At 44.6% G+C, this 13018-nt stretch overlaps 1 protein-coding gene across 1 annotated transcript; it reads left to right on the top strand.

Moving 5' to 3' along the window:
- Positions 1-10364: 10364 nt before the first annotated feature.
- Positions 10365-11820, top strand: LOC124660837 (transcription factor MYB59-like). The gene is made up of 2 exons (XM_047198674.1): positions 10365-10674; positions 10828-11820. The coding sequence occupies exons 1-2, from the start codon at positions 10506-10508 to the stop codon at positions 11427-11429; spliced, it is 771 nt and encodes a 256-aa protein (XP_047054630.1). The 5' UTR covers positions 10365-10505; the 3' UTR covers positions 11430-11820.
- The last annotated feature ends 1198 nt before the right edge of the window (positions 11821-13018 follow it).

Below are 13018 nucleotides of genomic sequence, written 5' to 3' on the forward strand. Positions count from 1 at the left end.
AAAATTAAATAAGAATACTCATAAAACATTGAAATTAAATAGAATAGATAAAGTGGGGCATATATGCCCAAGGAAGCACACGGTACAAACTCACACGATACAAACTCACACGATAAAAAACACACACAACGACAATAGATAATAAAAACTAGAAAACATTAAAAGAAGACGCGACGCCGTCATCCTTGGCTCCTCCTTGGCTCCTCCTTGGCTTGGCTCCTCCTTGGCTTGGCTCCTCCGGTGGTCACTCCTCCTCCTCCTCGATGGTGATGGGGGTGGTGGGCGGGTAGTGGAAGTTGTAGGGGAGGGAGTGCATGTTCCCGAGAGAGGGGAAGATTGCACTGAAATTGGTGAAGATGTTGTAGGTTGTGAATGCGATGAACTCGCATCCACACCAAAACACCTTACCAAGAAGGAAGAAGGCGTCGTGGGGGTTGACGAAGCGGACGGTGAGGCCGATCTGGAGTTGACCGTTGCCCGCGCCGTCGAAGTACCCGTCGAGGTGGAACATGGGCGGCGCGCCGCGAGGAAGGTTGAGGTGGCGGTAGCCTTGCGAGAGGAATACCTCCGCAACTTCCCTACCAGTCCTCCACCTAGAAATGGTCCACACACGGAGTTGGTTCTCCACAATGACTCCCGCCGGGAACTCGCGCTCCGGACGGTCGCCGGGAGACGGTAAGTTGGGTGGGTGAACGCCATGGGCTTGGTGGTGGCTAGGGCTAGGGCACGGATAGGACGGTTGCGGCTTGAGAGAAGGAGAGAGTAGTGGTGAGTGGCGAAGAGGAAGGGGATGGGTGCCCTTAAATAGCCAGAGGAAGGGGAGTGGACGGAGGCATCGTGTGAAAGAGAAGGAGAAGGGGAGGGGGCGTGTGAGAAAATTAAATGGATGAGCATGACCCGTGGTCGTTTGCATGCCCGTGTTTGCTGAAACGATGGCACGTCTGCTTGCACTGCCCGCCAATGTGTGCTGCGCCCGCTGAAAAGAGAGCACGCCTCCCCCCGCACTGCGACACCGACGGGCGACACGGGTCTGAGACGTAATAAATAGCTACGGTACTACGCGGGCAGGGCTGAAAAAAGATGCCCTTCTGATTTGCTTGTGTATGTTTGTACATGACCGTTTGCACTTAAAGTAGAGTATTAAGAAAATGAATCGACTAAAATAAAATGAGTTTGTAAAATAGACACGAAAATGAGTTGATTTAAAGAAACTATGTTATGCTTGTATTTGGCAAACACACACGAAAAATGAGTTGAATAAACCAAAATGAGTTTTGGTATGTTTGGATTTGGCAATGACACACAAGCACGATTTGATTTTCAAGAAACTAAATATGTTATTCTTGTATTTGGCAAAGACACACCAAAATGATTTGGATAAATCAAAATGAGTTATCATATGTTTGGATATTGCAATGACACATAAGCATGATCTAATTTCAAGAAACTAAGTATGTTATGTTTGTACTTGGCAAAGACACACGAAAATGAGTTAAATAAATCAAAAAGAGTTTTGTTATGTTTGGATTTGGCAATGACACACAAGCATGATTTGATTTTCAAGAAACTAAATATGTTATTCTTGTATTTGGCAAAGACACACGAAAAAGAGTTGGATAAAACAAAATGAGTTATCATATGTTTGGATATTGCAATGACACACAAGCATGATCTAATTTCAAGAAACTAAGTATGTTATATTTGTACTTGGAAAAGACACACGAAAATGAGTTAAATAAATCAAAACGAGTTTTGTTATGTTTGGATTTGGCAATGACACACAAGCATGATTTGATTTTGAAGAAACTAAGTATGTTATGCTTGTATTTGAGAAAGACATATGAAAAAGAGTTGGATAAAACAAAATCAGTTTTGTTATGACAGACGATAATTAGTTGAATAAAATAAAGTAAGTTTTGTTACCGTTGGTTTTACCGTTGCTCCCCTAGTATTTTATGTGTACTCTTTAAAAGGAGTGGCAAGGCTGAGACTAGGAGGCTGCACTCTACAAGACAATAGCTGTAGCTGCGACGCCGCATGGGACATGCATGCCGACGTGGGCGTTCGCTCGATGGCTCTGGCCGGGCGCGTGCTCTCCAGGAGGCGACACGATTCGGCCCAGCGGTCAAAAGGATCTGAGCTCAGCCCAAACAGAGAATAGATGGCAGCCAATCAGATTCGAGAACTAGTCCTCTCACGGATCACGCTCGCCAGCCCGCGCGGAATCCTTCTAGAAGCACAGATCGGACGAATGCGGTTGGTCCTCAGGTTAGCTGACGGTCCAGATTGGCCGTTAGGGTTAGCTGGCCAGCAGATTTGAAATGAGGATAAAAAACTCAAAAAAATTCAAAAAAATATGAATCCTGCTCACATTGTCTTCTTATATCATCTAGCAACAACTCAAGTTGATAAACATGGTGTAGATACATTGTAACGAAAAAATCATGTGTACAATGTGATATCTTGAACTCTGCCGTACGAAGTCGAGGATTTGAGAGAAGGGTTTGAACTTTGAATCATGGAATGGAACCAAAACTTGGAAATAGGTTCATTTAGGTGTAAGTAAGAAGGATCCATGCTTCATTTCTCAATTTTGTGTTTTGACCATGTTTTAATGCTAGTCAAACCATAGCTTTGACCAGATTTGAAATGAGGATAAAAAATTCAAAAAAATTCAAAAAATATGAATCCTGCTCACATTGTCTTCTTATATCATCTAGCAACAACTCAAGTTGATAAACATGGTGTAGATACATTGTAACGAAAAAATCATGTGTACAAGTGTGATATCTTGAACTCGCCGTACGAAGTCGAGGATTTGAGAGAAGGGTTTGAACTTTGAATCATGAAATGGAACCAAAACTTGGAAATAGGTTCATTTAGGTGTAAGTAAGAAGGATCCATGCTTCATTTCTCAATTTTGTGTTTTGACCATGTTGTAATGCTAGTCAAACCATAGCTTTGACCAGATTTGAAATGAGGATAAAAAATTCAAAAAAATTCAAAAAAATATGAATCCTGCTCACATTGTCTTCTTATATCATCTAGCAACAACTCAAGTTGATAAACATGGTATAGATACATTGTAACTAAAAAATCATGTGTACAATGTGATATCTTGAACTCTGCCGTACGAAGTCGAGGATTTGAGAGAAGGGTTTGAACTTTGAATCATGGAATGGAACCAAAACTTGGAAATAGGTTCATTTAGGTGTAAGTAAGAAGGATCCATGCTTCATTTCTCAATTTTGAGTTTTGACCATGTTTTAATGCTAGTCAAACCATAGCTTTGACCAGATTTGAAATGAGGATAAAAAATTCAAAAAAATTCAAAAAAATATGAATCCTGCTCACATTGTCTTCTTATATCATCTAGCAACAACTCAAGTTGATAAACATGGTGTAGATACATTGTAACGAAAAAATCATGTGTACAAGTGTGATATCTTGAACTCCGCCGTACGAAGTCGAGGATTTGAGAGAAGGGTTTGAACTTTGAATCATGGAATGGAACCAAAACTTGGAAATAGGTTCATTTAGGTGTAAGTAAGAAGGATCCATGCTTCATTTCTCAATTTTGTGTTTTGACCATGTTTTAATGCTAGTCAAACCATAGCTTTGACCAGATTTGAAATGAGGATAAAAAATTCAAAAAAATTCAAAAAAATATGAATCCTGCTCACATTGTCTTCTTATATCATCTAGCAACAACTCAAGTTGATAAACATGGTGTAGATACATTGTAACGAAAAAATCATGTGTACAATGTGATATCTTGAACTCGCCGTACGAAGTCGAGGATTTGAGAGAAGGGTTTGAACTTTGAATCATGGAATGGAACCAAAACTTGGAAATAGGTTCATTTAGGTGTAAGTAAGAAGGATCCATGCTTCATTTCTCAATTTTGTGTTTTGACCATGTTTTAATGCTAGTCAAACCATAGCTTTGACCAGATTTGAAATGAGGATAAAAAATTCAAAAAAATTCAAAAAAATATGAATCCTGCTCACATTGTCTTCTTATATCATCTAGCAACAACTCAAGTAACATAAGATGATTTAGACAAGGTTGAAAAAAAAGTTGCTTAGAAATGGGGTCGTTTACCCTCACCCGGAGGCCGTTTTGGAACACATCTTTCATTAAACTGATGAAAATGAGTTACTCCACAAAATTGTCCAATTGATTAACAAGTTATAACAAACTAGTGCATAAACTAGTGCATAACATTCAAATAGCATTGCAACATCAAAAATGATGTCAACTTTCAAATTTGGTTCAAATTTGAAATTGGTTCAAATTTGAAATTGGTTCAAATTTGAAATCTATTCAAATTACAAATAATAAGTTTCCACACCATAGCACATAAGTTTAAAACCATTACATCAAACTATTTCTTCTGCTTCTTCCTACCACTTCTCATTGCAGTACCATAGCATAGTTTGTTCATACTCCCGAACTTTTTGCCGCAACCACTAGGCCCCCTCATCTTTTGCACATCCGGCACGAGCACAAGCACATCAGCAGCCATAGGAAAATCCGGCAGTGCATAACCTCCCGAGGCACAGGCACATCGGCAGCCACAGGCACATCGGGCATAACCTCCCGAGCTTCAGAATTCAGCACAACCTCTAGAACAGGTTCAGAATTCATCATAACCTCCGAACAGGTTCATCCGGCAACTCAATAGTCAAATCTGGTTGAGGCAACAGTAGTAGCTCGAAACAGGTTCATCCGGCACCGGTGCTTTGACCAAACTGTTTCTTTTCTTTCTATAGCCATTGAGTCTTGGCTTTTTCATTGGCCAAGACCGTTCAACAACAAGAGGTGGGGCTTTTTCTCCACGCTTTCTCCTGAGCAAGGATATAAATTAGATACTGAAATAAGCAAATGAAACAAGGTACATAAATTGGAGAATTAACATTAACATACTTTGGTTGTACAGGAGTGTAACGGCATTTTGGGGAACCAATTCTATGCCCAAGTTCCTCACACAACTTGCACTCGTTTTTGTTACCTTTTTGAGCCCTTTTAGGCTTTTCTCGGTTTTTCCTTTTTCCCCTTCTTACTACAACCCCCCTTCTCAAACCAAGCTTTGTATCTCGCTCCGTTTGGGCCTCCCAGCCTTTCTTTTACTCGCAGGGGGACACAGTGTAAATTCTATATCCACCTCAGAGCCACCGAGATTGGTCAGTCAAGGCTGGAATTGGAGTTGCATATGCAGCCTTAAACTTTTGTACTGAGTAATACTCATGCAAATATGGGTGCATATTTAACCTGGGTTTAGATGCCAAAAAAATTATGGCATGCTCACATGGTTTTCCAGTGTGTTGCCACTCTAGGCAAGTGCACTCCTGTAACTCAATGTTTACCACATGCCTCTTGACACTCCTTGCATCTTTAACTTCAAGCATCAAATAAGGAGGATTTCTCAACAGATAGATGTGAAAGGTTTCTACTCTTGTTGACCACCTGCTGTACCACTGCTGGAAGCTTGTCCCCTTCCAACATATCACCAAGTCTTCCTCTCAAGTCCCACAAACGCATGATCATGATCCTTATTTGGTCCACCATGTCATGCACATGCAAATCTTTTAAATCTTTCACTTTATTGTTGAAATTTTCTGCCAAGTTGTTATTGATGTGATCACATTTTATTGCAGTATTAAAACCTGATCTGTACCACAATAGAGAATGGTATGTGTTCAACCAGGAAGCAAATTCATTGTCAGCACAAGCTTCCATGATCTTACCAAGGTGGTAGGAATGTGTCTGTGGTCTGTAAGCTCTTGCTGCTGGCCACATGCGCCCAAATTCATCTCCTCTAAATTTTTTTATCAGATTCATCCACATATGTCCAAAGCACTCTCTCTGCTCAGCATGGGGGAAAACATTTTTTACAGCATTTTCCAGCCCTTTACATGCATCTGTGTGGATGGCCAAAGGTGAAACCGGCCCTATGCATCTTTTCGGCTGCATCATGAACCATGTCCAGCTTTGCCTCTGTCTCTAATTGAAACAGTCCAATTGCAATTGGGAACATCCAGTTGTGTCCATCCAAAGCATTGCATGCAGCCAACTCGACCATTCCACTTGCCAGTCAAAAAGAAGAGTCTATGCTCAAATATGGATCGACATCCCGCTTTGAATCCATCTATGCAAGGCTTCAAACACATAAAAAACTTGCTGAAGTAAACACCGCCATCCTCTCGTAACCTCTCGTATCTATCTCCACCACACTTCCAGGTGACCTCTTCTCCACCTCAGCTTTAAAGCTATACAACATCCTAAATGTATTTGCCCAGATCACCATACAATGATTTCATTGCCCTTTGTTTTGCCTTCCAAACCGTGGTATATTTCAGTTTGATGGGGTATAGCTTCTCCAAGTCCACTTTAAGCCTTTTTGCAGTAGTGTTTGGAGTTTTTGCTAAAATAGGAGTAATCTTCTCCGTAATCCAAAGCTGGTTTGTCATATTTGAAACTCTCTCGTGAAGTGGTCATACATGTATGCTGGTTTGGTATTTGATTTACCCTCGACCGTATCGCCATCAGGTTGTAGTCCGTGCAGATATGTACCATTTGCATGGATTTCCACCACCATCATAGCCTTTGCACCTAGCATAAAATTTCTTCCTATCAGTCCACATAGTCTTGGCATCAAACTCTTTTTTCACTGCATAGGTCCTAAAAGACATCCTAAACTCATTCCTATTTGGCCACAACTTTCCAACCTCAACTACTGGGTTCTCTTTGTCATACAAACGGACCAGCTCATTGTCATTTGCATCATCCACATCATCTCGCAGCCTGTCCTCATCGGTCTTCTTCATCCTCATTTCCACGGCCTGCATTTGTGTTACCATCTGCAGGCAAAGAACTGTCATCCTCAGTTGCACGGCCTTCATCTCTATCATCAACTGGAATGCCAAACATTTTGGCCATTTCAATGTCAGATATTGGTGCAATGACTAAATCTGTTTTTTCATTTAACTCTACTACATTCCAGTCAACAACAATCTTTTGAGCACCATGGTTTCCCTCCTCTGCATCTGCATCAGCCCCTATATCTTCAGCTAGTATTGTCGGTTCGGTGAGCAATGCCAACATCTGCCCCTCCTTTGTGAAGCCCACTCATCATCTTGCATCCGTGCAGCCATCTTTGATGGCACATAACCTACTCCGGAATTTGTTTGTAGATCAATAAGCTCGCATGAAAACTTACTTGATTGCTTTCCCACCCTTCTTGACGATCAATTTCAGCAACCATAGATTCTCCATCTTCAATTCTCACATATTCACCCTTATAGTTGTCAAACCGTAGCACAGACACCTCTTGTTCTGGACCCCAAACAATCTTCTCCCCTATCTTCTCCACCAGATTGCGCACGGCCTCCTCCTCCTTTCCCTCCAATTCCTGCGGATCAACATCTTCAAGATCAAGAGCCAACCTCACGGTGCTATTTGCAATGTCTTGGACGCTTCCATCACTCAACTTGGCTTTACATGGAAAAAATTCGACTCTAATTGCGAATGTGCTGGCAGAATCGGGCGCAGCATCTCCCCTGTCAATGGTGGGCAGCGGCGGCGTAAGCAATTGATCCCCCAATCGGCCCCAAATCGATAACGATAACATTAAAAGAAGGGGCGCACTACCGATTTGAAGCACCGTCTCGTCCCTCCATCCGATTCAGCCCGCGCTCCTCTCGATCCGCCCAGATACGCAGATTCTAAATCGGCAACAAAAAAGAAAATCAGGCCAAGATCCAGGGGTATGAGACTAGGGTTTTGCAATTACTCACCTGCAATAGCTCCGCCGCCGCCGAGATAGACGCTCCGCCGCCGCTGAGATGAAAAAGGGCCGCTGTCGGAGAAGAAGCCCAGGGCGCCGCCGCTCGCCGCCGTTCCCGGCTCACCACGCGCAAGTCGAGCGGACCGTTGAGACATGCGGGACCCTCACTCGTGAACGGTTGACTCTGCCGTACATGGACCAGGTGGACCCCACTTGTTATAACCCTCACCGTCCTAACCTAATCGCATCCTAACTAAGTTTCTTAACCCGCGTCAGCTGCCTATCGCATGCGAGCTATTTGAAGCATAAAAAACGACGCATGGTAGCTATTTGAGCCAACAACATCGCACCGTGGAGAATTTCACTCAACTGTGTCGCATAGGAGCTATTGGCCCCATGGGATGTCACAGTGGCAAAATGACACACTTAATCCATTTGTCAGATGAGTTTAGGCGTGGAACCTTACCGAGAATGGAAACTTCTCGGCAAGTTATATGTACAAAGCATTGATTCAACCACTTGAATTGGTACTTAATAATAAATTCATTTGGAAGATGAAGATACCACTAAAAACGAAGGTTTTTTGCTTGGTATCTCCGTCGTGGTGTTATTCTTACCAAAAATAACCTTGCTAAGCGCAACTGACATGGATGTAAGAAATATATCTTTTGTCGACAAAGATGATACAATTAACCATGTATTCTTCCAATGCCAGTTTGCGAGATATAGGTCAATCATTCAGATAGGTTCTACCTTAGAGCATCTCCACTCGTCTCCCCGAGAAGCCCCCCACGAGCCGTTTTTTACATCCGGACGGCGAAATCCGGCCCAGTCGCGCCCCCGGTTCCTCGATTTCGTCCGGATTTGGGCATAAATTCATCCGGCGATCCCACGCCATCCCCGCCCCCCCGGGGAGCGCTCGGGGACTCCGGATGGAGCAAAACCAACCGCCCACGCCCACGTGTCTCCTATTTCGTCCGGACTCCCCGGGCCATCCTCTTTTTTCCCGAGAAATGCCGCTTGGGGAGCACACGACTGGAAATATACTGCCCCACATGCCAAAAATTGATCCAATCCGGACGAAAATTTCGCCGGATTTAGGCGTGGGGAGCGCCAACGAGTGGGGATGCTCTTATACCTGCCATGTAGCATTGCAAATATTTTTGGCAACTGACTTAATGGGGTGGATCATAGGTTGAAGATACTTTTCAGGGTGGGCGATTACCGTTATTTGGTCGCTTTGGTTATGTAGAAATGACAAGGTTTTTCGTGATAAACATTCTTCTCTTATGCAGGTCATCTACTCGTGCACGGATTTGCTACGTTCATGGTCATCTCTTCATCGTATGGAGATCACGATCTTTTTATGGAGGTGTCTAAATGGTTGGAGAATATGGTGAAGGAATTTATTACCCGACATGGGTGACTGCATAGTTTTAGGATTGCTCCACCTCCTGTTTACTTTGGCGATAGTGGACTTCATGGCTTTTGTATCGCTTTTAGGTTTTTTTAACTTTTGCGCGGCTATGTGCATCCTTGTTATGCAGATGCCGTGTGTAATGCTTAAAACTTTTAAGTAATAAAGCTCCATTTATCAGGAAAAGGTGAATTATTTCGCGCACATCGTAAGTTGTCGGAGATTTGCGTGTAACTCCACATTCTATCTTTGAATCGCATGATAGGGTCCTTCTTGTATATTTCAATCTCCTCTCTTCGGAACCCTAGTGGTGATTTAGAGGCTACGGGAACAGCGACTCGGAGGGTTGATCAATGGTGCAATTAACCTGGGATACTGTAATTTGGGAAAAATTGAACACGCCGAGCCAAAACTTAGTGGAGAATTTGCAAGTTGGTGTAATCAAAGGAATCGGAGCGACAAGTTGTTGTACCGCCAGTGTAATCACATGTATGCAACACATATATAAGTTGATTCCAATAAGCAACTACTAAGAAGGTATTAGCTCGGGTAGGTGGTCGGGCGCGCGTGTGCGTGTGTGTGCGTCCCACCGGGGATGCGATTTGGACCGTACGTTTGCACGCATATTACACAAGCCGGAAAGGAAGAAGAATATGAGGGACGATATGGATGTGGACGTGTTCGTGAGTGATTGACAGATGCGACAACATAGTTGGTGACATCACGTACGGCAATAGAGAAGGATCGGAAGGATCGAGAGTAGGGCCAAGTGGAATCGCAAAGGGAGGGCCAGCTCGCTCGCTAGCTTGCTAGAGTAGAACGGATCCACGAATTAAGATGGTGCGTGTTGTACACATAGTAAAAAGGAGCAATCATCAGCAAGGACGACCTCTAGCTAGCCCTATCGTCGATCGGTCCCTTAAAAATAGGGTGATGGAGCGATGATCCATGGCACTTTGATGCCGGCCGGATGGATGGATGTGCATTGACATCAGCGTCCACTTGCCGGCCGGCAGCTTATCGCTATCTATCCCTCCAATGGAAAGCAAAAGCTAGCTAGGGGGCCCTGGGCACGTACGTCTGTCCGTCGTCGGCGAGGTCGACCGATCCGGCTATAAAATGCCGCCCACACACCACCTCACAAGTGGACGCCTTCATTCTATTCCATTTCGTTTCTTGCTATCCGGCTCTTGATCCCTCCACGAGCCGTACCACCACCACCAGAGTCAGCAGCTAGCTTCTTCCGTCTCTACCTTTCTCGGAGCTTGCAGGTGGTGGTTTCTCTCGATCGGTCCAAGGATGAAGACGAAGCAGTCGAAGACAACGTCGCCGGAGATGGGCGAGGTAGCTCATCCAGGAGGAGCAGGGTACCGGAAGGGCCCGTGGACGGAGCAGGAGGACATGAAGCTGGTATGGTTTGTGCGGCTCTTCGGCGAGCGCCGCTGGGATTTCTTAGCTAAGGTCTCAGGTTTGCAAGGTGGAGGGTGAAACCATGCATGCTCGAGCCTCCAGAGCTCGGCCATGCATGGGATCCAAATATACATGGTGATGGTCCTTTGTGTGCTAACACGCTTGCTCTCCACCGGTCGGCACCGTGTTGCTTCTCTTGGTTGGCGTGCAGGTCTCAACCGGACGGGGAAGAGCTGCCGGCTCCGGTGGGTCAACTACCTGCACCCGGACCTCAAGCGCGGCCGGATGACCCCCGACGAGGAGCGCCTCGTGGTGGAGCTCCACGCCAAGTGGGGCAACCGGTGGTCGCGCATCGCCAAGGCCATGCCGGGGCGCACCGACAACGAGATCAAGAACTACTGGCGCACCCACACGCGCAAGCAGGACAAGACCCAGCGCGCCACCTCCACCGCCGGCTCTGCTTCTGCTTCGGCTTCCACGACCACGTCTATGTCGGCAGCGTCGCCGGCCACATCGAGCTCGTCGTCCTCCAACAACAACGACGACCAATGCCATCATGGCGATGATGAGACGGCGGCCACGGCTCCGAGCCAGGAGACGCTGATATACACCGGCAGCATCGGCATGGACAGCCTCCTCTGGAACGACCCCATCGACACCTACGCCTGGAGCAGTACTGCTGCCGCCGCAGCGTCAATGATGGTGGTGCCTTCTTCGCCGGTGTGGGACTACTGCTGCTCCGATTCCTTGTGGGGGACAGTGGACGACGAGGTCGCCGAGTACAAGAAGATGCTCGGCGTCGGGGCATCATGATCAATCTCGCTCGTTCCATCGTGCTCGTGCATACATCTTTTTCAAATTAGAAGTTAGCTGCTAGCCGAAGATCATGCGTACGTGCATGCGTCCAATTCAGAGCACTTCATCGATGGATCACCCTGGCTACGACGACGAAACCAGCCGAGCCTTGCTGCTGCATGCCTAATTAGTTTGACTTTTGTACTGTGTACTATGTAACATCCATGTGTATGTATGATAGACTAAGAACTACACATATGCATGCATGCATCTATTTACAAATTTAAATAGTATATCTGTAGTAATGTTTAATAGGCTACAAACTGTACTGTACTACTACTTGAAAATTCAGATGGATCATACTTTGTATATAAAGATCTTATAATACAAAAACTCCTCAATCTAGCTATTTGCATTTGATGTATCCGTACGATATACACACAAATATGGCAGCAGATTCATTGAGATGATGTTGATGCCGAATTGTTCCATTCGTTTCTGTATATATTGCAACTATAGGGCGCTAGCTGTTGTATATATAAATGGAAGCATATTTGATCAAGTACTTCACAAACTAAAAGAAGAATCTGCATAAAAATTCCAAGATATATTGATCAATCAATCGATACCCGCCGGCTTCGGGAATCTAATAATTGCACCAGGGTATTAGTTGCTAGAATCATCTCTTCTTACGTGGAGAGAGGTCGACAAGAACAAGTAACTCATCCAGCAAGATGCTGACCTGAAGGTGTGTGCGTTCATCAGAACCGTGTGCCTGTCCCTGTCCTATCTTCTCTAGAAGCAATATATTTCCTATCGTTTTCACGATGCCTCAATCAATCGATTAATTCCAAATGGATCCCGCAATCGATCTCAAACAATATTGGCTGGCTCCGATGATCTGCAGTACTTGCTGAGTGGGTGATCAGCGGCTTTTGCAACTTGCAAAACCGTGAGGAATTCAATAAAATTAAAGAGAGGTCCAGGTGGTTGTGATAAGGGAGCATGTAGTAAACAATGGTGGTGACAAAAAGGTAGCTAGCTAGTGTGATAAGGAGCCAGCAGCAGCGGTTTGTTGTTGCTTTGTTGCGTTATTTCCAGTATTATCTTGGGCATTGCTAGTTTACTCCATCTGGCTAGCTAGTGCTTCTTCACAACCTTTGGTTTCTTTTTCTTGCTCTTAGTGCTGCACCCTCTTGTACATGCGGTGCTACTGCTAACCTCATCTTCTCACTTTTCTTCAATTAATTACGGCTCCAGCATAGATAATATATACATACCACTGGATCGACCAGCTCCGGATTCAGATGATCTCTCTAGCTAGCTAGATGTCACTCAAGGGCACTAGCTTAGCACGGAAAAGCCTTTACAATTCCCTCCTCAAGCAAGACAAGATATATTCAGATTCAGAGTGATGCTACACCACACGCCTCACTAAATTATTAACTGATGTCTCCACTCCATATTAGAGCAAGGAAAATAGGATTAATGTGAGTATTCTACTTAGTTACCAGGCCTATTTCGGGTATGCTCGTCCCAACTAATTTTGGTGGGTTGGCCATGTTAGGTATACACCATCCAAGAGACCATGAACAATCTTTAGGTGT

This window comes from Lolium rigidum, chromosome 6 (genome assembly GCF_022539505.1).
Source record: "Lolium rigidum isolate FL_2022 chromosome 6, APGP_CSIRO_Lrig_0.1, whole genome shotgun sequence".
Classification (NCBI taxonomy): Eukaryota; Viridiplantae; Streptophyta; class Magnoliopsida; order Poales; family Poaceae; genus Lolium; species Lolium rigidum.

What these genes read in the sequence shown, in the direction of transcription:
- LOC124660837 (XM_047198674.1), top strand. Translation starts at nt 10,506, where the DNA reads ATGAAGACGAAGCAGTCGAAGACAACGTCGCCGGAGATGGGCGAGGTA. An exon ending in TTTCTTAGCTAAGGTCTCAG is followed by an intron (nt 10,675 to 10,827) that starts GTTTGCAAGGTG and finishes GTTGGCGTGCAG; the next exon opens with GTCTCAACCGGACGGGGAAG.